The sequence below is a fragment of the Malaclemys terrapin genome, chromosome 1 (genome assembly GCF_027887155.1).
Source record: "Malaclemys terrapin pileata isolate rMalTer1 chromosome 1, rMalTer1.hap1, whole genome shotgun sequence".
NCBI classification, from domain to species: Eukaryota; Metazoa; Chordata; order Testudines; family Emydidae; genus Malaclemys; species Malaclemys terrapin.
Genome location: NC_071505.1, coordinates 101,339,585 through 101,362,696, shown reverse-complemented (window position 1 = coordinate 101,362,696; position 23,112 = coordinate 101,339,585). Strand labels below are relative to the sequence as shown.

General features: G+C 41.6%; 1 protein-coding gene across 6 annotated transcripts in view; it reads left to right on the top strand.

The window, feature by feature from the left end:
* MYBPC1 (myosin binding protein C1) overlaps positions 1-23,112 on the top strand; it is a 112,554-nt gene that overhangs the window by 68,823 nt on the left and 20,619 nt on the right. For 5 of the 6 annotated variants that reach the window (XM_054033450.1, XM_054033433.1, XM_054033459.1 and 2 more), the window contains 13 exons: positions 290-422; positions 1,890-2,014; positions 4,044-4,149; positions 4,489-4,655; positions 6,381-6,543; positions 7,931-8,037; positions 9,087-9,220; positions 10,519-10,678; positions 11,739-11,843; positions 12,512-12,700; positions 14,819-14,953; positions 20,751-20,918; positions 22,177-22,265. In XM_054033450.1, coding sequence (XP_053889425.1) covers positions 290-422; positions 1,890-2,014; positions 4,044-4,149; positions 4,489-4,655; positions 6,381-6,543; positions 7,931-8,037; positions 9,087-9,220; positions 10,519-10,678; positions 11,739-11,843; positions 12,512-12,700; positions 14,819-14,953; positions 20,751-20,918; positions 22,177-22,265 — 1,781 coding nt within the window. Of the gene's footprint in view, positions 1-289; positions 423-1,889; positions 2,015-4,043; positions 4,150-4,488; positions 4,656-6,380; positions 6,544-7,930; positions 8,038-9,086; positions 9,221-10,518; positions 10,679-11,738; positions 11,844-12,511; positions 12,701-14,818; positions 14,954-19,235; positions 19,290-20,750; positions 20,919-22,176; positions 22,266-23,112 lie in introns of all 6 variants that reach the window. The other variant, XM_054033475.1, reaches the window with a different exon arrangement.

Sequence of the window (23,112 nt, the reverse complement as noted above, 5' to 3'; positions counted from 1 at the left end):
TATTCCAATCCATTGAAACAATCTGGGACTTTCATTCACTCTTAGGCAAACCACAAAGTGCTCACTCTGACAACAGGAAATTCAGTGGGAATTTTGCCTAAGGACTTCAAGGTTGGCCTAAGTAGCAATAATAACAACAACAGAGAGTTCCATCGTAGTTAAATTCATTATAAATGGGTTCCATATTATGTACTGTATCAGTCCCAGTTGGGTTTTGCATTATGCAATGTCCTTATAACATGCAAATTTTCATTTGTTTCTCCTCTTCTTTTCATACACCCTGCAACAGCTTTTTCCAAAATTCTGGATCCTGCATATCAGGTGGATAAAGGAGGTAAAGTAAGGTTTGTGGTGGAATTGGCAGATCCAACGGTGGAGCTCAAGTGGTATAAAAATGGCCAAGAAATACGACCAAGTACAAAGTAAGTGATTTTTACTAAACACATATCATAAATTCCACACACTTTCTCGCTGAACTAACACCATTGCATCTTCCCTTGACGCTGGTTTTGTTTTGTGTAGATTTACCCCTCTCAGTAACCAAGCTCACACCAACTTCTTTTGCAGACTGTTTAACATAATCAAACTACATATAGGTTACATGGACACTGTAAAGGTGCCAGTGAACTATAGTTCAAAGAACAATCCACAATATGCTTCAGTGTTAATATAGATTATTCTCTGCATCCCCAGGAATGGAGAGGAAAGAAAATATATTCCCACAAGAAAACAAACTGAACTATATTCTGCCCTCTAATCTGTAAGGGATTGGGAAATGGCATGGTCAGAATTACTCCATAGCAGTTCTGCAGCATGACTTGGAGGAGAGATGGCTGGCTTTATATACCAGACCATGTGTCATGTCCCCAGGAAGGGGGAGGCGAGTCTATAAATTAGGGGAGCGGTGGTTGGGAAGAAAGGGGAGGAAGCAGGTATGTCCAATGCTCCCTGAATAAATTATCGCTTATGCTAAGGTCAGCATCATGCATTATCTATCAATGGATAAGGTCACAGTGAACCTGCTCCCAGGAACAGCAAAATGTATTCAACTCAAAATCCCAGTACGCTGCTTGCACTAGCCTGCCAAGAACATCCTAACCAGTAAAGCCCCTGTACAGAGGACTCAGTAAGCAGCTTTCCTGCCCCCCTTCTCACTATTAGCCAGTGCAGGATTTGGCCCAGTATTAAATGACTGCCATCATGCAGAAAGTCTAGCTATCTTATCTTTAATCCCTTAATCTGCCTTGACCAATTCAGGGTTCCTCTATAGGCTGATTTGTGGACACCCATCCTGTAGATGCTGATCTGAAATCACCAACTCATTTCACACAGGCTGCAGACCCTCTGTCAAATGCTAATGAGCTTTGGTTATTACTGACCTGAAGCAAATCTGAACCAGTGACATAAAGGTGAAATGGTCCATATCCTATTACAACTCCCCTGAGCCATCTGGCCTACCGATAATGGTAACTTCTTCACCTCAGTTATTATTGTACCTCAAAAATATGTTGAGTGTCAGAATGAAGCCTAGGCTCCTGTTACTGATTATTTTCACCATTACTGGTCTAGGACTTCAGATACCCACTTCGTTCTGCTATTTTCAAGAGCCAGTTTACAATTATTTTTCCAAATAATTGTGGCTGGGATTTTCAAAGGAGCCCAAAGGAGTTAGGTGCCAAACAAGCCTATAGCTTTTCTTTTTACTGGTTATTTACTACTACATCTCCATCCTTGTTAAGGCTGGAGAAGACCTTTCAGGCCATCCACTCCAAAGCCACGCACAGAACAGGATTTCCCCCTACAATAATCCCTTGAACATTTTAGTTAAAAGGAGAACAAAAGAGACCATGTTTTGCTAACTCTGGGTTGCTCTGTGCAAATTCAAACAGGTACATTTTTGAGCACAAAGGTAACCAGCGAATTTTGTTCATCAATAACTGCACAATGGCAGATGACGCCCGCTATCATGTGACGGCTGGTGATGAGAAATGCTCCACAGAACTGTTTGTAAGAGGTAGTGTACATCATCTTGCTTTTTAGTTTTAAAACAGCAGGCCAGATCCTTAACTGTTGTAAATCGGCCTGGCTCAATTTATTGGAACAATGATGACTTACATCAGGTGAGACTCTGGCCCAGTGTGTGTCTGTACGTCCTACCCTCCCCGTCTCCTAAGATCTCTCTCTATCTCTTTGACAACCCTACTGATTCTTCTTTCCTCCATCTCTTAGTGGTCTAGTGGTAACGTCAGCACATAGGAGCTTTGTGAAGCTGTGATCCTCTAGGTAGATTGCAACCTTTTGGGGGGACCCACTGAGTACAGTGTTAGCCTTCCTAGCAGCACAGGGATTTGTGATATTCAATACACTCAAGCCAACTGAACTTTTGAAAATCATTGCAAACCAATCTTTTCAGCTGTAGATTTAGGCAGGGCTGGTGCAACCTATTAGGCGACCTAGGCAGTCGCCTAGGGCACTAGCATTTGTGGGGCGGCATTTTCTTCGGCGGTGACCACGGCGGCTGGATCTTTGGCCGCCCCAGTCATCGTTGGCATTTAGGTGGCGGGAGCTGGGGCAGAGGGGCATGGGGAGGGCCGCCTGCAGCAGCTGGCGGGGGGGCGGCACGCAAGGGAACTCCCCACCCCAATCAGCTGTTTGGCGCCGCAAGCCTGGGAGGCGGGAGAAGTGCAGCAGCGACGGCGTGCTCAGGGAGGGGGCGGAGCAGAGGTGAGCTGGGGTGGGGAGCTGCTGCACAGCTCCCCGGGCGGTGGGGGGAGCTGCCACGGGGGGGGCGCCTCAGGGCGGGGCGGGGGGAGCTGCCGCAGGGCTCAGGGAGGGGGCGGAGCAGAGGTGAGCTGAGGTGGGGAGCTGCCGCACGGCTCCCCGGGCTGGGGGGGAGCTGCCATGAGGGAGGAGTCTCAGGGTGGAGGTGGGGGTGGGGAGCTGCCGCAGGGGAGGCATCTCAGGGCGGAGGGGAGGTGGGGAGCTGCCACAGGAATCGGGGAAGGGCGGAGCAGAGGTGAGTTGAGCTGGGGAGCTGCCGCACAGCTCCCCGGGCCGGGGGGGTGGGGAGCTGCCGCAGGGTGGGGCGCCTCAGGACAGGAGAACACCTCAGGGCGGGAGGGGTGGGGAGCTGCCGCGGGGGGGGGGGGGCACTTCAGAGCGGGGGGGCGGAGAGCTGCCGCAGGGCTCGGGGAGGGGGGGAGGGCGCAAGGTGGAAGTTTCGCCTAGTGCACGAAACATCCTTGCACCGGCCCTGGATTTAGGCCACTGACCATAAGAGAAAACTCTTCTTTCTCTCAAGCGCGTGGACTGGTGGCTGGTTCTCCAAGTCTCCCAGCACTTGTGCTGTTAATATTCTTATTGGAATCACTGATGGTGCTACTGGTGCACAAGCAGGAAACTGAGTAAAAGGGAAGCCTTTTGGTTAAAGCTGCATTAGAAAATTGGAGGGCAACTCCTGTTTGTAGGAAGAAAAATTACAGGAAAAGAAAGGCCATTTCATATATATCAAAAAGCTATTTAAAACAATAGTGACTAAAAACCCTATCAAATAGTTGTCAGTGTCCTTTTAAATTAATGTAGCACATGGGTTGTATTCTCTCTTGTTTATTAAGTTGACTTGAGTTTGAACAAGCAGGGATGGATCTACCGTATGAAGATTCAATATTATGCCATTTTCATCGTATGCAATGTATGATGAGACCATTGTACTCTGGGGGATGGAGGGCTTCTAGGAAAATAGGAATGTGGATCTGTGCTTAATCCACTTAGGTTGACACATTGTTTGTAAAATGGATTAAGAGGTAGGTTTTTCTTTTAACTGACTCAAGATCTTGCAATAACTATACCTGCTATTGGTGCATGGGCCATCTTCTTACTGATTTCAAGTAGAAAAAAACCAAAGTCTTAGCCAATAACTTAAGAAGATGATTGACATTAGAATTTTTAAAATATAATTATTTTCTGTACTGTTATAACACATTTTTTCTATTTCGTTTAGTTCTGTTTCTGAAACATAAAACCATATTTTTTTCTCGTCATAGAGCCGCCAGTGGTGGTGACCAAGGCCCTGGAAGACCTGAGTACCTATGTTGGTGAAAGAATAGAATTATCCTGTGAAGTGTCTGAAGAGGATGCAAATGTGAAATGGTAAGCCACTTTCATCCACCTCAGAGTATATGCTGTTTTCTCCAAGAATGAAAAGTGCATTGTCTTAAGGACAATTTCATCTTCTGTGTATATAAATCTGAAATGTAATTAGAAAATATCAGAAAGTATTACTTTTAAAAATACTGTGACAGTAATAATATGCTTTTAGTTTAATGAATTCCTTAATGAATTAGTTCACTTAAATCTTTTCTCTTGCCCTACGTTCTACAAAAGCTTCTCTTGATCTTTTCAGGATACTCATTCGTGCAGAACTTGCTTGATATAGTATTAGCAATTGTAAGTTTAATTAAGGAAGTAATACTTATTATCCTCTATCAGGTTTAAGAATGGTGTGGAGCTGACCAATGAACCTAGATCTCGATACCGACTTAAGGTTGATGGTAAAAAACACACTCTGATCATAGATGAAGCTACAAAAGCTGACAATGCAACCTATTCAGTGATGACAACTGGAGGGCAATCAGCTGCTAAACTTGCAGTTGATTGTAAGTACTGTACATCTTTCTATTTGTGTTTGAAATTTTACTCCTGTAACAGAATTGTTTTCCTAGTACACTATTGCTATTTGCCTATTTCTATGAGTCTACTCGGAAAACTGAGCAACATATTTTATTTATTTATTTATTTATATTACTGTAGTGCGTAGGAGTCCTAGTCATGGGCCAAAACCCCATTGTGCTGTGTGCTGTAGAAACACGGAACAAAAAGACAGTCCCTGTCCCAGGGTGCTTACAATCTAATTATAAGACACGGGACAACCGTTGAAAACCGGCACAAGGAGGAGCACAACAAAACAATGAGTATTGCTCATCATGATAGACAGTGGTTTCAACTGATTTTTCTCACAGTGATTTTTCTATTGCTTATCTCCAGGATCAGTGTATTGCATTCTTTTCCTTTGGCTATTATGGGGGTTAACTGACAGTCAAATAGGGCTGGTTGAAAAATTTCTGTCAAAACTTTTTTGATGAAAAATTGGGGTTTTGATCAAATGAAATTTTTCACAGAAAGCATCTGCTTTTCTCAACATTTTTAACTTTTTCATTAGAAAACCAAAAGGCAAATTTTTTTTCACCCAAAACCAGAAAAAAAAACAGGTTGGTTTTTTTATGAAGAGTCAACATTTTCCATGGGGAGAATAAACATTTTCCCACCAGCTCTGTAAGTAGGAGTAGGGCTACCAGGAACTAGTTCCCCAATCCCCAACCCTTAGACTTGTCATGAGAAAAAAGAATAGAAACAATATTGAAAATATGACATAGAAATACACGTAATTAACTTCCAACACTGGGGTTTGTGGCAATATATCTTTAAAAGTGGCTAGAATACACATGCTTTCTAGCCAAGCGTATGCACATTTGCAGTTTACTGCTTTTTTACTTTGGGGCAAGTGTTGGAAATTATTGTAACATACCTTTAATCATTTTGTAAATGTTTGTGTGTTTATGACAGAATGAACTCTGCTAAAATTATATTCTATCTTTCTTCTAGTTAAGTCCTGCAGTGTTTGCGAACATGTCCCATTTTTGGTTAATCTATCTCAATAAGTCAAGATAATAACTACCAGGAGTATGAGTGGCTGTGAAAATTATTAATATACACAAATTTTCATTTCTGGATCACCAGTCTGAATCTGGTCCAGGTTGCAAGTGAGAGAAAGCCACTACTATCTTATAAGTGATCATATATAATTATATATATATATATATAAATTACATTTGTGGTCTCACTACAATTACTAGTGGACAGATGCCACAAAAATTGTCCCTCTTAGTAGGGAGGACAAGGGATAAATAGACTAAGATTGATCTACCATTTGACCTATGAAGATGGTCCCTCATTGGCATGTTGTTAGGGAAAGGATGTGCAGTGTTTGCCCATTCCTTGCCTGTTTTGTGGATCAGAGAAGGAATTATGTTTCTTGTACCATCAGTCAGTCAATATGGCACTTTTCAAGAATATATACAATTAAAGAACTTTAGTCACTGTTACATGAAACATTTGAAAGCCAAATGTTTCACAGCTTAAGTAAAGAATGCATGTTAGATTTGTACATATTATTAGTATTTAGCCTTGAGAGGCGTTTTTGTTAGTAATCATAGGGGCGCTTATCTGATTTTCAGATTATGGCTACTAGTAGCGGCTCCCAAATAAAATCACGAATGGTTATACAATATCAGCACTAATTTCCATGGTTCTCTTTTCTTAAGTGAGACCACTGAAGATACTGCAGCCACTAACAGACCAGACTGCGAGGCTTGGGAAAGAAATCACCCTGAAGTGTGAGATATCTGAGAACATAGAAGGGAAGTGGTACAAAAATGGGCAACTTCTTCCAGCTAGTGACCGTGTAAAGTTATATCACAAAGGAAGGTAGGCATCCCGAAAGACAAATTGGATTGTAAGGCGATTCCAGAGTGTGAATTGCCCCACTGATATTTTCCACCCCTCACATTCAACCTCCTCAGAGATATTTATATTTGACCTCACAATAAGAGCAATATTCATCAGCTACCAGCTTCACTGCTGCTCCTTTATTTTAGTCAGTTTACTCAGACTGTTGATTAGCCATAATGGAATATTTCATGATGTACCTACATTCAAGGGATGCATTTTGCCTGAGGTTTCTGTATTGCACTCACTGTGGGACATTAAGTAGCAAGATTAAAACAATTATTAGAAATGATAGAAAAATACCATTTTAAGATTTCTGTTTTACTGTATGTTTCTATTCCATTTCCATGTATTGCGCACAGAATTCACATCTCTGCCAATGCAAGTTATGTGCATTTATCAGGTCCCTTTGCATTTAAAATCTGTTCTAAACATTGGACTAATTCTCCAGAAAATTCGTTTACTATTTTCTCCATTTTAAAAAAAGCTAAGGGCCAGATCCTCGATCACAATACTTTTCCTTTGCCCTGCACCAACACACTAAAACGGGTATCTGGGAATTCCACATGTGTAGGAGAATTCTTGGGGTGGTATAAAGCTACCATGTTGGCTCTACTCACTCTTCTGCCACCCCAATATAAGGAGCACCTTGGGACAAACCCCAGCTGCATAATAGACCCTTATGTTGGCATACTGTAGAATAGCCTTGCCGTTGCTCTAACCTGTGGCCCCTGGCGCCCTGGGATTGGGTACGGGAGCCATAAAGGTGGTATAAAGCCACTTATCCTGCACCTCTCAAATTGGGTCCTGCCCTGAGCATAGCTCAGCCGGACCAGAAGGCAGGAGCCCAAAAAAATCTGAGTGTATTTCTGGAGAGTTCACCCAGGCATAGGATAGAGAGCAGCGTGCCTTGCTTATCCACCCTGCCACTCTGTTCCAGGGACAGAACCAGTAGAGTCACAAGGAAGGACCAACAAATATAAGGCCTAGTTCCTGGGAAAGGGGCATCAAATTTTCTCATAGAGATCTAATTGCAACCCTACAGGCAGTGGCTCAAAACACTTGAGTAAAAGAGATTATACTCCCTGTAGTTTTCCATGATCAAATGGAAAACATTAAGACCCCTAACTATTCCTACTTTCCTTGATGCCCTTCTCAAGAAAATCAAATTCTAATCACCAACAGTTTAATTAGCTAAAACACTATTTAGCACACAGTAGCAAAGATTTTTTTAGAGTCAGCAATCTGACACAAATGAGCAGACCTGGTGAACTTGTAACTTCAGATGTAACAATAATTCTTCCTTTTATCTGCATAAATTCTACAAAATATAATTTAAATGTTTTTTTTTTTTAATTTTTCACAGAATCCACAGGTTGGTTATAGCAAGCTCCACTGTTGATGATGAAGGTGATTACATGTTCGTACCAGATGCCTATAAAGTTAACATACCATGCAGAGTACATGTCATAGGTAAGTGCATGACGCATCTATAGTTATAAAGTTTTCTTTGACCTGTGGAAAGTGAGTGCTGTGTGAGATAGCCAAGATTCTGGTCAGAAATTCTTCAGAACACACACGCAATCTCCCATTAGCAAACCAGAGTTTTTACTTAAGCAAAATACAAGGGAAATAGTCAGAAATCATGATCTGGTTATGATTTGAGGGCCTGATCCAAAGACCATTGAAGCCAGAAGAAAGATTCCCCTGCTGAATTTCTAAGCCTAAAAATAAGCAAGTATTAAGAGTTTTCTTCAAACACTTGCTGCTGGCCCTCTATATACCGTGCGTTACAACAGCAGAATGCAGCATTATGTTCTTCAAAGTTTTGACTTTCCATCCCATTTGAATTCTGACACTTTTTGTCAATGTATTTGATACTGGAATAGTGGTACAGGTGCACTTTGCCCCACATACCAAGTGCATTAAGCAATCTATGGTTAATTTTATTAACCAAGATATGTTAAATGAGTCAAATACATGGTTTGTTAATGCATCCAGTTTTTCAAACAAAAGTAAAACATCACAGTGACTGTCCCCTCAATAATGCCCTGTTAGCTGGGTTATGAATCCTAATATTAATAGTAACCATTGAATATTAGGGGTGACTTTGTCAAACTGTACATCTTTAATATAATGTTATGTTACCTGTATTTTGTTATATATGGCTCTTGTATCAGATAGAGAGGAAACAGGCTAAGAACAACAGAGAATGGCAGTGACCTATCAATGGCTTTGCTGTGGGCCTTTGGAGAATGTTTGGAGATGGGTGGTGTAAGAAAGGTAATAGGATTGGTTGTTTCCCTCCCTCCCTCCCCAACCCCCACCCCCGGCCCCCAAAAGACAGTTCCACTATATTAAAAATATCAGGGAAGCACCCAACTTAGAGTGTTTTGGACCATTTTTCTCTGCATTATAATAGGCTTTATATTGCACAATTATGCCCAGGTTATTGTACTTACCCAAATGTGCTTCTCAATGTGGCAGGACTTTAATGAATTTGGCAATGTCTGAATTTTCAGATCCTCCTAGGCTCCACCTGGAAAATCTTGGTGACAATAATACGGTGACAGTAGTAGCAGGAAACAAACTACGACTGGAGATCCCAATCTCTGGAGAGCCGACTCCAAAAGTTATGTGGAGTAAAGGGGATAAGGTATAACAGCTGATCCTACTATATGTGTATTTCTGTAGTCCGGTGAAGGGCTTTTTTCACCAAAAATAGTTTTCAGCATGGTGAGTCAATCTGTTTTAATTGTTTTATGGCTCTCACCCTGGCAAAAGATAATGAGGAGACACTTGCTCAGCTACATTGTATCTCTATAATTCTGATTCCAAGGAGAAGAGTAAGCTTTATATATATTTATGTACTGTTATTTTCCATTTGGTGTTATTTTGAAACAAGGGGTGGATAGCTAAAATCATGCAAATGGAGGAAATGGTCTTGCTGTACATACAATATAAAGGGCAGTAAGGAATCAGACAGACACAGTGTAGAGAAGCCTACGCAATCCTCTCCTCTTCTGAAGTACATGTTTCTGTTGGAAAGAAAAACCCAATCTCCATGCTCATTTGGAGAAGTGAGCCAAACATATCAGATGTGCTATTATTGGAATGTAGACTGCTCTTCTCATAGATTTCTGGAAAAGGCTAAAAGGAACCATTATGATTGTCTAGTCTGCATAACACAGGCCTACAAATTACTGCAGTTGAGGAAATTGATCTTCCTGTAAACTAGCTGAACTGCAGCTACTCAGTACATTTTAAATAGCACTTGAATTACATTTCTAAAGTGATTTGCCTTATTAACCTGTTCCTCTGATGCTTTCAGTTTCTACTCTGTGAAATTTTGATGGTTTTTGGTTCACAAATTCAAGCCATCTGCTTCACAGGGGTTCACACAGTCTGAAAATTTAAACATAACAGTCAAAAACGCTTTACCTGGTTTTTACATAATTTATGTAAAACTGCAAATGCTGCAAGGTTTTGACAAAAAGCCATAATTTAGCTCATGGTTGTAAATGTTAATGACCCTCTTGACAAACTATTGGAGTTTCAAGTTTGTAGTGAAACAACGAGCCAGGCAAACTCCTTATGGTGATGCAATGCAAAACTTCACATAGATCTGTCTGTGACCACATAGTTCTAAGAAGCCACCTCCATATTTTCAATGCAGCATGCAAAGATAGGGACATATGGTTCTCATTAACTTCAGTAAGAACCACATGGTCAAATCGTTGTGCATTCCTTAGTAAATTTTAATGGTAGTGTCAAAGCTAAGAATCTCTGAAAGGATCCAGTAATGAAATGTAAAGCTCAAGATGGTTCCTGTAGTTGTTTTGCAGATTTCTTTCCTTTAAGTGTACTGTATTGTTCTTTGGTTTTGATTTTTGTTCATTCTGGTTCTCAAGTCAGATAATGCTACGTTTCCCCTCCCCTGACTTTGATTCCTAGTGGATCATGGAGACAGGTGGCAGAATACGGGCAGAAACTTATCCGGATAGCAGCTGTTTGGTAATTGATATAGCCGAGAGGGATGACTCAGGCGTCTACAAAATAATGCTAAAGAATGAGGCTGGAGAAGACTCAGCTAATATCAACATCAAGGTGGTTGGTAAGTCATTCTAATGCACAAGGCCACAGCACCAAACTGGCAGATTTTATTATATCTACTTCACTTTCTTAAAGAAATCCCCCACCTAGAATCAGCTTCTTTTTCCCATATGAGTCTTTCATATCTTTTATGGTGCCCTAGGGCGCCTGTTTTGTGACCCACCCCAGAGTTTGGCATTCTAGATCCCATCCTTCTAGATGGACCCTTTTTGGAGCCTAAGATGGACTTATCAGCTGTAGGATAAGAGAAACATCTGAAGTACCTTATGTGCAATGGTTGTCCTCCCTAATGATCTATCTAAGATCATTTCCATAGTATTTTGGCACACACTTCACAACCTTTGTTGTATTTATCTTCACAACTCCCCTGTGAGGTAGAGCAGTGCTTTTATCACCATTTTACAGAGGGGGAACTGAGGCACAGAGAAATAAGTGACTCACCCAAGTTCACACAGAAAGCCTGTGGCAGAGTAAGGAATTGAACTGGGGTCTCACAAGCCATAGCATAGTATCCTAGCCACCAGATCATCCTTCCTCTCTATGAAGAGGTTTGCTCTAAATTAGTTGAAAGGGTTCACAAAGTGGGAGCTATTTTTGACCTCCTGAGCTAAACATTGAAGCCCACATTTCTGTAGTGCTCAGGACAGGATTTCATCTCCAGCATGTTCTAAAATGACCAGATGTCCTGATTTTATTGGAACAGTCCTGATATTTGAGGGTTTTTCTTATATAGAAGCCTATTACCCCCATTACCGTCCCGATTTTTCACACTTGCTGTCTGGTCACCCTGACATATTCTGATGTTTTCTTCCCACCATGTATCTAGTCACAGTAACTATCCCTTCTTGACCTCCAGACTTGATTATTGTGACATTTTTATTCTGCCTTTGAAAACTGCTCCTAGTCTTGCTCTCATGGTAAAGCCTGATTGCACTTTAAGAATTGTTATTTTTATGTTGTTTATTTTACAGCAGTCTGTGTCCTCCTTTACTTCATTATAAAACAAATTTAAAGGTTCATTTTCTTCTAATTAAAAGATATATTTATTGTGTTTGCAACAGATGTCCCTGACCCTCCTCTTGCACCAAATGTGACTGAGGTGGGTGAAGACTGGTGTTTTATGAACTGGGAACCTCCAGCCTATGATGGCGGGTCTCCTCTCTTAGGTAAGTACATTTCCTTTGTTTGGTGATATCATAGTATGGTCAAGGGAAGTGAACTCCAAAAAAATGGACCCTGTATTGAAACAGCTCAGCTTCTGGTCCTGGAAAGTTCAATTCTTGGAAATCAACAGCAAGAGCATCATATGGCTGTTAACTTCCATAAGAGGTGTTTTCTTAGATATCTGGGTTACAGATCCTTGGAGACATGAAGATTATCCTCACCATCTTGTAATGTTATTAAATTACCACTATTCTGACAGGACTGAGTTGGGTGTGCAATTTGCATATGATCATAAACCACCAAACTCTGAAACTTTGTTCTTTTTGAGAGTTAGCAGACTTAGGCAACAGTTCCATGTCTAGCTGAGCAGCTTCCAATATACTACAATAAATGGACATCGGGGTACTCAGAAGCTAGTAGACCTGGGCTCTTAATCACCGTGGGCAAAATACTGTGATCTTATAAAATTAAGTTTAAAAATGGTTGCAGTTGGAAGAGAGAGCCTAACTTGCAACTTTTGGCAAAACCCCAAGGGTCAGAAGGGAATGTAGAGTTGTATCCAGAAAGGGGTACTGGCCAGCCAAAAAGATGGCATTCATTTTGGCTTTGTATCTGATTTTACAAATGCTGGTCCCTTATTTAAGTTTACATAATTATATTTGTTCAATAGGATACTTCATTGAAAGGAAAAAGAAACAAAGCTCCAGGTGGATGAGACTGAATTTTGACCTGTGTAAAGAAACAACATTTGAACCAAAGAAGATGATTGAAGGTGTTGCTTATGAGGTCCGTGTATTTGCTGTTAATGCAGTAGGAATTTCCAAACCAAGTATGCCCTCAAAGGCTTTTGTTCCCTTGGGTGAGTAAACAAGAATATAGACGTATCTGCACGTTTAAAACATTGGCTTGTGTATACAATTTTAAAGAGCCACATCCAACAGTCCTAACTTTCTGCTTGTAATGTCTTCTTTTTATAAAGCAAGGGGATGTTTTACGCAGAAGGGCACAGTAGTGGCATACATTGGACAGAATTCATGAGAGAATAGGATCAGTGACAGTCTTGGTCCCTCTGTGTATTCCTTAGCAAAATCTCTCATTCTGGAAGCAACCAAGCACTAGAAATTAATTTTAAAAATTGGCCAAAAATCAAGTGTCAATATTTTCATGTTGAGTGGCTCAGTGTCATGTGCTACAAACTCCATATGGAGATCTGAGTTTCTTTCAAGCTTACTCCTTTAGTAATAATATTTAGCACTTGCATAGTGCTTTGCCATTCCAAATAACTGTGCAAACAGTAAATTATCCTCTCAACACATTTGTAAGTTGACAGGTATCAATTCCATTATACAGATGGCAAAATTGGGGCAAAGTAGTTAAGTTAGCCAAAATCATACAGTAAGTTAGGTAGCAGAGCTAGGATTAAGACTTAAGGAGGTCCTGGGTTCCAGCCCTATGCTCCATTTTGCCATATCATGTTAGTGAAAGCACATTTCTTTCCCCTAAAACGGCTAACATGGTTTCAACATCTTTTCTTAGCCAGGGTAAACTAACCATATTGTAAAGAGTTTTGCATACCCTACTATTTATTATTGGTAATGTTGTAGCATCTAAGAGCCCTAGTCATGGACCAGGATCCTAGTAAACCCCAACCTGATTAAACCTGATGGACATTGTCCCAGAAAGCTATGTTGGCACCTTTGTGGAAAGACGCATGTTTTTAAATGATTCTGATAAACACAGTTTCCCTGTAGTACACACAGTGCCTTATTCTCTAGGACAGTAGGCAGCGGTGGATTAATGCATGGGCCCTCGGAGCGCATGCCCAGGGGCCCCGGCCAATTTGGGGTCCCTTGCAGGAATGCTGAAACCTGTGTAGAAATGGGCAAGCCAGTGGCACTGGAACTGTGGCCCCACCCTGCTTCCCCCACTTCCCCCCGAGACCCTGCCCCCTGGCCAGGCCGGAAGCCTGAGCTGAGCCGTGGTAAGAGCTGCCCAGGGAGCCAGGCCACTGTGGCGAGCCTCAGACCCTCCATCTGCCCTGGGTGGGGGCCAGTGTGGCAAGAGCAGACCCTGTCCATGTCCCTGCCCCCCCCTCCCCCGCCGCCCGGGCACGCCACCCAGGGCAGGTGGAGGGTCCAAGGCTCTGCATAGCAACCTGGACTCCCTGGGCAGCTCTTAATACTGCTGGGCTCCAGCTTCTGGCCTGGTCAGGGCCTCAAGGGGAAGAGGAGGAGCAGGGAATGGGGCCCCGTGTAGGGGGGGCTAAGTCCCTCTTCAGCCTTGCACTGGAAGAGGCTGGTGCCACTAGCAGGGTCTGCGCTTCTTAGCAGGGAAACTTATAAATTTATCAGCACAGCCCCTGCCAGCACCGCTCTGAGCCTGCCCAAGGCTACTAATGCCCATGTTAAAAGGTGGGCAAGCGTAGCCCTCCCACTTTTAAAAGTGGAAGGCCTTGCCCCCCGCTCTCCCCTCCCAGTTCCAGCACCCCTGGGCCCTCAGAGAGTGTGTGTGGGGGGCAAATGTTCTTTGTGTCCAAGGTCCCAATAAATCTTAATCTGGCTCTGTCAGTAGGGGTTTGCTGCCTTTTACAGAGGAAACTCATAATCCTAGGGAGCATGGGGAAAGAGTGCTGCTGCAGTAGTGTCCTCTCCTCTTCTGAGAGTAACAATACTGTGGTCTGAGGAGCTTCTCATCTATCCAAATACACATCAGTGCTGCAGAGCCTGGTAGATGGAAGTTCTGGGAGCAGTTGCCGGAGGGCCAGTATTTTATTTACTGAGCAGGTGTTTCTTAATTTCTAATGGGACAGAATAAAACACACGCCTTTCATAAAGGTGAGAAATAAAGTCTTAAATTCTCCAGTATCTATGCCCTAGAATCTGTGTTGCCACTTTGGGCAGCAATTAGAAGATTCCCACTTGCTGTATATCATAAGTGCACACTTTAATGCAAATACAAATGTTTTCTTTATTTTTAGCTGTCACCAGTCCACCAACTCTCCTGGCAGTTGATGGAGTAACTGATAGCACCGTTACAATGAAATGGCGGCCACCAGATCACATTGGAGCAGCAGGTTTAGACGGCTATGTTATAGAGTACTGCTTTGAAGGAAGTAAGTGACAACAACTATGGTATGCTCCTAGTGCTTAAAATAGGTGAGACTTGCCCCACCTTTTCTCCGTGAGACCTGACTGTTGCTTTGAGGTAAAAGTTAGCCAGCCAGAATTCTCAAGCTATTGAGTTTCATCCAGGCTCCTTTCTAGGTCCTGCACACCTATCCGTTCCTACATTTGAGCTGGCATTTCAAAACAACATCCAGTTAGTCTAGAGACTTGGCGTCTGTGCACTGTGCTGATGTGAAAGAGTTCATTGTGCAGGGGCTTCCACAGCTTGCTCCCTGAGGACATGAAATCTGGCCACACCAGAGAGATTAAATATTTGGATGGATGGGGGAAAAGGAAAAACAGGACAAATGAACCTCCTAATTGGCAGTTGGAGAAAACTGGAGAACCACATTTCAACTTGTTTTGGATTAAAGTCCAGTCACATAGGGGCTTGGAGAGTCTATATCTGGTATCTTAAATCTGTTCAAAATACTAACAAAAGGGTTTCTCTGTGTTTGGAATCAATAGTGGCTTCCTCAAGTACCAGTTTCACACACAAAGGACAGACAGCCCTGTGGCTGTGATATATCATCAGATAGAAGTGGTCCAAGCCACAAAATTCAGATTTGGATTTTGAATGCCCCTTGCATTTGGGAGTGTTCGTGTACAGGATTTTTCATTCAGATATAGAGGCATATAGGAGGATAGGAGGAGTGTAAAGGTGAAACGGGGGAGAGAAAATTAAATGAGCAGAGGAAAATAATGGGAGACAGAGAAATGCAAACAATATATATCATACAACCAGCTGTTTTACTGTGTAAAGTGATCAAATAGCAAAACCTCAGTGTTTCCCAGTTACATACTTAGCAGAAGCTTTCTTATGAGTGGACATAGAAATGGAGTCTGGGGACAGAAAGCAACAAAGGCTGGTGACATCTGGAATGGGTAAGCAAAACTTGACACAGTGGAATAAGTCATTGTGGGCGTCCAAGATGACTATTTCTGGGGAATGGGTCTGCCAGAAAAATGCAAATTTTGATGAATAGTGGTGCAGTTTAGTTCATTTTAACCACTTGTGATGTTATCTATGCTGTAAATCTAAGGACTAGTATAACCATGTTACACAAGTCTCTACAAATGAACGCCAGTTTGTGCATTTAAATCAACAGAAGTTTTTCATGAGTACGGGCTGTAGGATTCAGCCTGAAGGCAAGAGCTGTACAGGATAGAACATATGACCCACAACAGGAAAGCTTTTGGGGATTTAAACACCCCAGTGGAAAAAACAGAGCAGAAAATCAGCCAGATGCTGCATGGTACTGAGTACCTTTAAATCTCAGTCAAGTCAATGGGAGCAAAGGGCTGTCAGCACCTCTGAGGAAGCCCTCAGCACCTTGTAGGAGTGGGCTGAAAATCCATAAGGAGCAGGAAAGAGAATTGAAGAAGCTCAGAGGCACTGAGCAGTTGACATAAAGGTAAACACAACTGGAATGTCAGGAAGGGTTTTCCTTCATGTATGGAGGGAGGGAGACAGGAGAAGGTCTGGGAAGAGGAAACATGTAGAACTAGATCCAAACGCAGCACGTACATGATACATTCATATTTTCCTATGATATTTCAAATGCACAGGCCTGGATGTTGTTAATAAACTCTGTAGAAAAAACACTGCACTAAGAAGGCAACTGACGACTTAATGAATCTAAGAGCTGCTGTACATTATGCCATTGTTCCGCACACATAGCTCCCATTGAAGTCAATAGAAGTGTTGGGCAAACAAAGAAAAATCAGGGATATAATATGGCCTTAAGGTCTCAGTACTATGTAGCTCATTGCAGAACAGCAAGAGGAATTTTCTCTAATCAGATAAGAGGCTAAATACAATATTTATGATAATACCAGTGATAGTATTGAGAGGGATTTTCCAAATATACATTTAAAGTGGCAGAAGACCAAAGATCCTTGTATACCTGTCGAACAGAGCAAATTCTTTACTTTTTTCTTTCAGATAGGTTTAAAACATAAGAAGATACAACAAAATGACAGTTGAATCTGTCATTTTGGTGTTACCCACCTCAGATAAAATACAATGATAACAATGTATTTTACATAGATTTCTGTGTGTGTTTTTATATATCTATATATGCCTCACATATATACATATACATTTATATATACACAATCAAAATTATTTATGTATATATTTTATCATAACATTTAGGAAGCAAGCTTTATAGAAAATACAAACAAATAGATATTTAACTTACTGTGTATCCCTTTTTCTTTCTTACAATGTTCTCTTCAGTCTTTTCCAGTGTCTGTTGTCCCTCGGACTAATTTTTCTATAATGTTTAATAATTCTTTTGAATGTCAAAAGACAGTATCTGTCATTCTTCGTATTGTCTGATTCTACCTTTCTAGCCCGCTTCTTTATCCCTTCAGTAGTATGTTGTCTCTTTCTTGCCCTTGAATGTGGGATTATTAGAGTTTTTTTAATCATCACATATTTCAGGAAAAATCAGGGAGAAGGGGGAAAATCATAGAAATATATAGATTACAAGTGTCAGGTGTCACAGACATTGGTTTGTACCCTAGAAACCTTTATTTCCCCAGTGTAGGGCCTGATCCTGCAATTGGATCCACACAGATGGATCGCTGTAGCCATTCAGAGACCCACTGGCTTCAGTGGGTCCCATACAGCTGTAAGGTTGCATCTACATGTATCTATTGCAGAATTGGAGCATTGGGATGAATATCTAGAACTTGCACTGTGGGGTTTGCACGGTGATAACAGGGAATACATTTGAACACAGGAGATCCTACCCCAGAGCCAGCCTTTAATATCCAACTTGATTCTCCTTTAAAAAGGGAGTGGAAGGTCTTTTTTTTCCCCTTTACTCCTTGGTGGGGAGAGAAACCTTATCCACCCTGGAGGAATTAAACCTCAGTAATATAGGGACTGATATAGTTCTTTGTGTCATCTCAGGGTTAGTTAATGAGCTTTTGGTGTCTATAGGTATAGGACCTGTGCAACCACTTAGACCTGGGTCTGTTTTGAAAGCTAGCAACTTGGCAGCTTACAAGGTTCCCAGTTGAATTGGCTCAGATCCTTGCCATCACATCCATCCACCAGCTTGCAACAGTTTCAAAATAATCGATCTTTAAAATTGTGGAAATTACAGAGCCCATGATTTTTATGGCCATGACAGCCATGATCGAAATTTAGCCTTAGGGGTTACCTTAAATTAATTTTTATTCCTGCACTCTGCTATTCTTCTTTCTTCCCCATTAGTTATATTTGTCCTCTCTCAAACCTCTTTTTCATTCCTTCCCTCTATTCTCTTTGTCCTCCCTCACTCAATACTCTTTCTCGCCATTCCCTCCTTTTGTACTGTATTTCCTTCTCCCTTTTTGCTCCATTTCTCTTCTCAAACTCTCCTTTTTTCTCTTTTCTTTCCCCTTTTCATGACTTATCAGTCCAAAAAACAATTTCTTCTGTCCCACCTGCCACCTTTTCCCTGAGCACCTTGAATAGTTCAGAAGAGCATCTCTTCTTTCCCATTAGCCATCTCTAGAGCCATAATCACCCTGAATAGTAGCTCCCATGCACCTTCAAAGTTGCAACTGGCCCAAAGAAGAGGTTCTGTTCTGCCAAGCCACGTGCAGTTTGAGGAACAAGATGTTTATCCAAATATGATTAGGCCTCATTTCTGTTCCCACCTGAGCACAAACTGATTACTATTAGGAACCAAAACTCTTTCTGGAGCCACTAGGGGTTTTACTGTAGGGATGCTCAAATGGAGCGCGGCAAATGCCCTGATGCTCATGGGTTTAAATAGCCGGATGCACTTCCCAGTTGGCACAAAGCACCCAGGCCAAGGGATAGGGCTGAAGACAGCAAAGCAGTGGCATGAAGAAGAATGGGAACCTGATGCAGAGAGAAGATAGTACAACAAAAACTTCCTTGAGTTATCCTGTTTGGGTCAGTTGTGGTTCTTTCTTCTTCAACCTCACTTTGTGGGTGGAGCCTCGGCCTTAGTAAACCATGGAGGAAACCAGTTAAACTACTCTGCTTACCTGGAGGAGTACTACTTATACAAGCTTTATTCTGGTGAATGTCCTTCACCCCAGATGCACTTTGCCTGCAAACTCCCTGATCACCCTACAGGTTCCTCTGAATCTTCAGGGAGCAGTACAGATCTATGCATATTACTAACAGGGAATGCTAACCACTGACAATACTCTTGTGTGAAAGTGGGTGTCTGATTAATTTTAATGATGGACTCTCACAAGGTATATCGGCAGATCTGTGTGATGAATTGGTGGAGCCAACTTATGACCTGGAAGGTACAGTATTCAATGAAGGTTATAAAACTTTCTTACCCATACCAAGACAGATTTCTGAGAGCCTAACTGACTTTGGGGGTCATGAACCTCCAGAACCTGTGGCTTTACTTACCCACAGAAAGCTCTGGGAGCATTCAGATGACAGGGAAAGGATCAGGAAACTGAATCCCTGACCCCAACCCTCTTGTGTTAGTTGGAAGAAATTTTTGTAAACAGAACTGTGTTTAATCTCTTCCTAAGAGTGGGTCCCATCCTTATAAAAATGTATCCCAATATTCTTCAGTAATTCTCCAGTGCACTAAAGCTTATAACAGTGTAACTAGTCTTGAGGGCCAATACCATAGTGGGGTGTTTTTTCTTTATAAGAGAAGTTAAACTCCCGACTTGTTGCTATAAAAATCTGACTCTGAATGTCAAAAAGCTAGGGGTCTTAAAGTGATCCAAATTTGGAGGGCAGGAGGGGAGGGATGGGGGAAACTGTGTCATATGTAACCTGGGCTTTTCTAAAAATATGTAATTTTGCAATGGATCCACAAATTGTATGTGACTGTATTATAGCAAGATGAAAAAACTGAGAACACTGGAATCATTTGAAGAACTCTGATCAGTCTTGTCCTTTTTTCTTAAAGTGACAAGCAGAGAGTCTGTTTTTCATGGCAACCCTATTTGTTAAAATTCTAAAGTAGCTAAATAACAAATACTTCATTAATAAGCATTAGCGCTAACAATATAATGCAGTTAGATCATATAAAATGCTTTTGTCCATACTTAGATCTCAGAACACTCTACATTGTAAGTAAATATCATTAACACCATCTTACAAATGGGACAACTGAGGTACAGAGAGCTTTGATGACCTACCTATGGCCAGTCAGTGGCAGAGCTGGGGAATAGAACTCAGATTGCCAATCCTAGGCCCTGTCAATGAACCATGATGTTTCTCAAACGAAGCAAGAGCCATAGGAAAACTGACACTTCATAAATAGCTAATCATGTGCTACTACCATCTATACATGACAGGTGTGATTTTTAAAAGTGCTCAGTGCTGGTCTAACTGTGCTCCCACTGAAGTCAATGGGAAATTTCTCATTGACTTCAACAGAAGCAGAGTTAGGCCAATGTTGAGTGCTTTTGAAAACCACACTCTATATGCCCTTGTTATTTATCAACAGACTTTTAATGGATTTCTATAATTACATCCTGTAATTACTGTTCACATGTATTTACTTTTTAATTTTTTAAAAAAAGATAATGCTGAGTATCCTTAGAAACATTTCCCCTACTTATGATCATTGTATTAATCCAAATCAAAGTCATATAATAGCATTATTAGAGAATAAAATCATTAATCAGCAACAGTTTCTGTGCAGTTGTTCACTATACTGTAAGTTTTCTTGATGGAGAAGTGATTACGTATATAATTCTGTAATTTTGCCCCCTCTTTTCTTTTTCCTAAACCAGCGGAAGAATGGATAGTGGCTAACCCCGAGCTGACAGACAAAACAAGGTACACCATCACTGACCTGCCAACTGGTTCCAAAATTTTCGTGAGAGTGAAAGCTGTGAATGCTGCTGGTCCCAGTGAACCTAGATTGCACCCACAGCCTATTTTAGTCAAGGAAGTTATAGGTAAGATACACCACTGTTTATCTCTTCTCTCACCAATACACACACACTTCATGCTTCCTCTTTCTTGTGACTAGCACCTGCAGTTGGATACTGCAGAAGCACTGCCATCCAGTCACACGCTGAAGCCATGCCAATGCAGTACTGCAAACTCCAAGCATTCAAAAATCATGAGATTGCCTTAGAAATCATACATTTTGGGTTGTTTTTATTTGCCTTCTGATTTGTTTGGGGGGTTTTGAAGCCTTAGGCCTCATGTTTTCAAGCTTCTTTCTATAGCCAAGAAGGCTAGAAGTTTGCTTTTTCTTTTAATGAAAGTTGAGATTCTCATGTACTTACATGACTCCAGGAACTGGGGCTTCAAAAATACTAAACAGCACACCAAATCTGATGAGACTCTTGATAAAATTGCAAGAATTGGCAACACTGATGCTGGATAGAACAAGCTGCAGGCACAGTGGTGAAAGCAGGCCACATCTATTACTTCCATTTGCTTTTTCATTGTCTCAAAAAGTGGAAGGAATAGTAACGCAAAAAGACATGGTTACACTTACATTCAGTCTCATTCCCTTCTTATGCTGCTGACCAGTGATCACATGGGCAAGATTTGAAATTTGAGAGCTAGTAATATAGCTGAATTTGACCATCAGTTCATACACACATTGTTGTCCACTATTGGATCAGTACAACTGCCCTGGCACCATGTGAAGTTATTTACCCCCCAATATCTTTGTAGCCTGCTGGGACCAAAGGTAGTTAGTTGTACATTGCCCTTGCAATTGTCCAATCCAGGGGGCTGCTGGGGGCTGGTTTGGCCTAGCATAAATTAGAACAGTTTAGCATGGGGCTAATATATCAGGCAGGGATCATGAAAGTGTAGCGGCATTCTGAACATTTTACACACTCCCACAGCCCTTTCCTATGGTGGGGGAATCCTCAGTTGGCCAGATAGGGCATTTTTAAAGACCTTCTGAGCCACTGGAATAGCACAGAAGGGCTTTAGCATGAGTAGGATCTGGCCCTTCGTCTTTTTGTGCAGTTTGACCATTTCATTTGACCATCACTGACCTACCCATTAGCCTATCAGTGCGCTCAGCACTTTCTAAAAAATAAGGTCTTTTTAAGATGTCTTAAGTTGGGAACCCAAAAATTGAGGCATCCAGTTCACATCTCACTTTGGAGAAATGTAGGCCATAGGTTTTAATGTTACTAATGTTGGTGCTCACAAAAACACACTATTTTTTTTAATTTGTTTTTTTAGAACCTCCAAAGATTCGTCTACCAAGACACTTAAAACAAACCTACATTCGAAGGGTTGGAGAAGCTGTGAATCTTGTTATTCCTTTCCAGGTCAGAAATAAAGACACAGTTATTAATGCTTATTTTTCTTACATTGAGATTGTTAGAACTTCATGTTATACAACTGTGGTAGGGCATGAAGTTAATTAAATCCTGGTCAGTCAGGATACCTGCCAGATGGTTTTTTCTGTGTCTTCTGAAATCAGACTGTGCTCAACCAAAGACTGAATTTTGTAACTAGCAAACAGTGCTGATCTATTGTTTGTTGTCCACAGAATACCCATAATCTCCAATGTAGACTTGCCATTACACAGAAGAGAATCACTAGCACAGCACAGAGTGGTTGCAATAGACAATGATTAGATATGGTTTCTAGAGCTGGAATGTGACATTTATTCACTATCTTGCTTTGGGAGTGGTGTGTAGTTTCACCAACCCAGCAGAATCTTTGTACAACAATGCTTCATAGAGCCCCTGGGAAGCACAGCTGTTGCCCCAGCACTTCCAAGGATTCAACATACGCTTTCTACTCCAGCAGGTTAGCTCTGCTGGCTGGAGGCAGGGCTATAGCCTGACCTCATCCAACACCCCTTGCAGAGGCTAGCTGTTCCAGTAATACTTGTCTGCAGAGTCCTTGCTCTGCTGAATGCAAGAACCCCTACTGTGTCCAGACCTTATGCCTTCTCCTTCCTTTGTGCACATACACAGATGCTGGGCACAATATGTGCTATAGGAAATGCTGCTCCTGGTAAATTAAAAGTACTACTGTGTGGTGTATACACTCTGAAAGGACTGAGGTTAACATATTTGGACAGCACTTCTGAAATTCTCGTTTCTAAAGGGCAAACTCCCAGTAGTGACACTACATGATCAACAAGTTAGTGTCTATTGACATCGC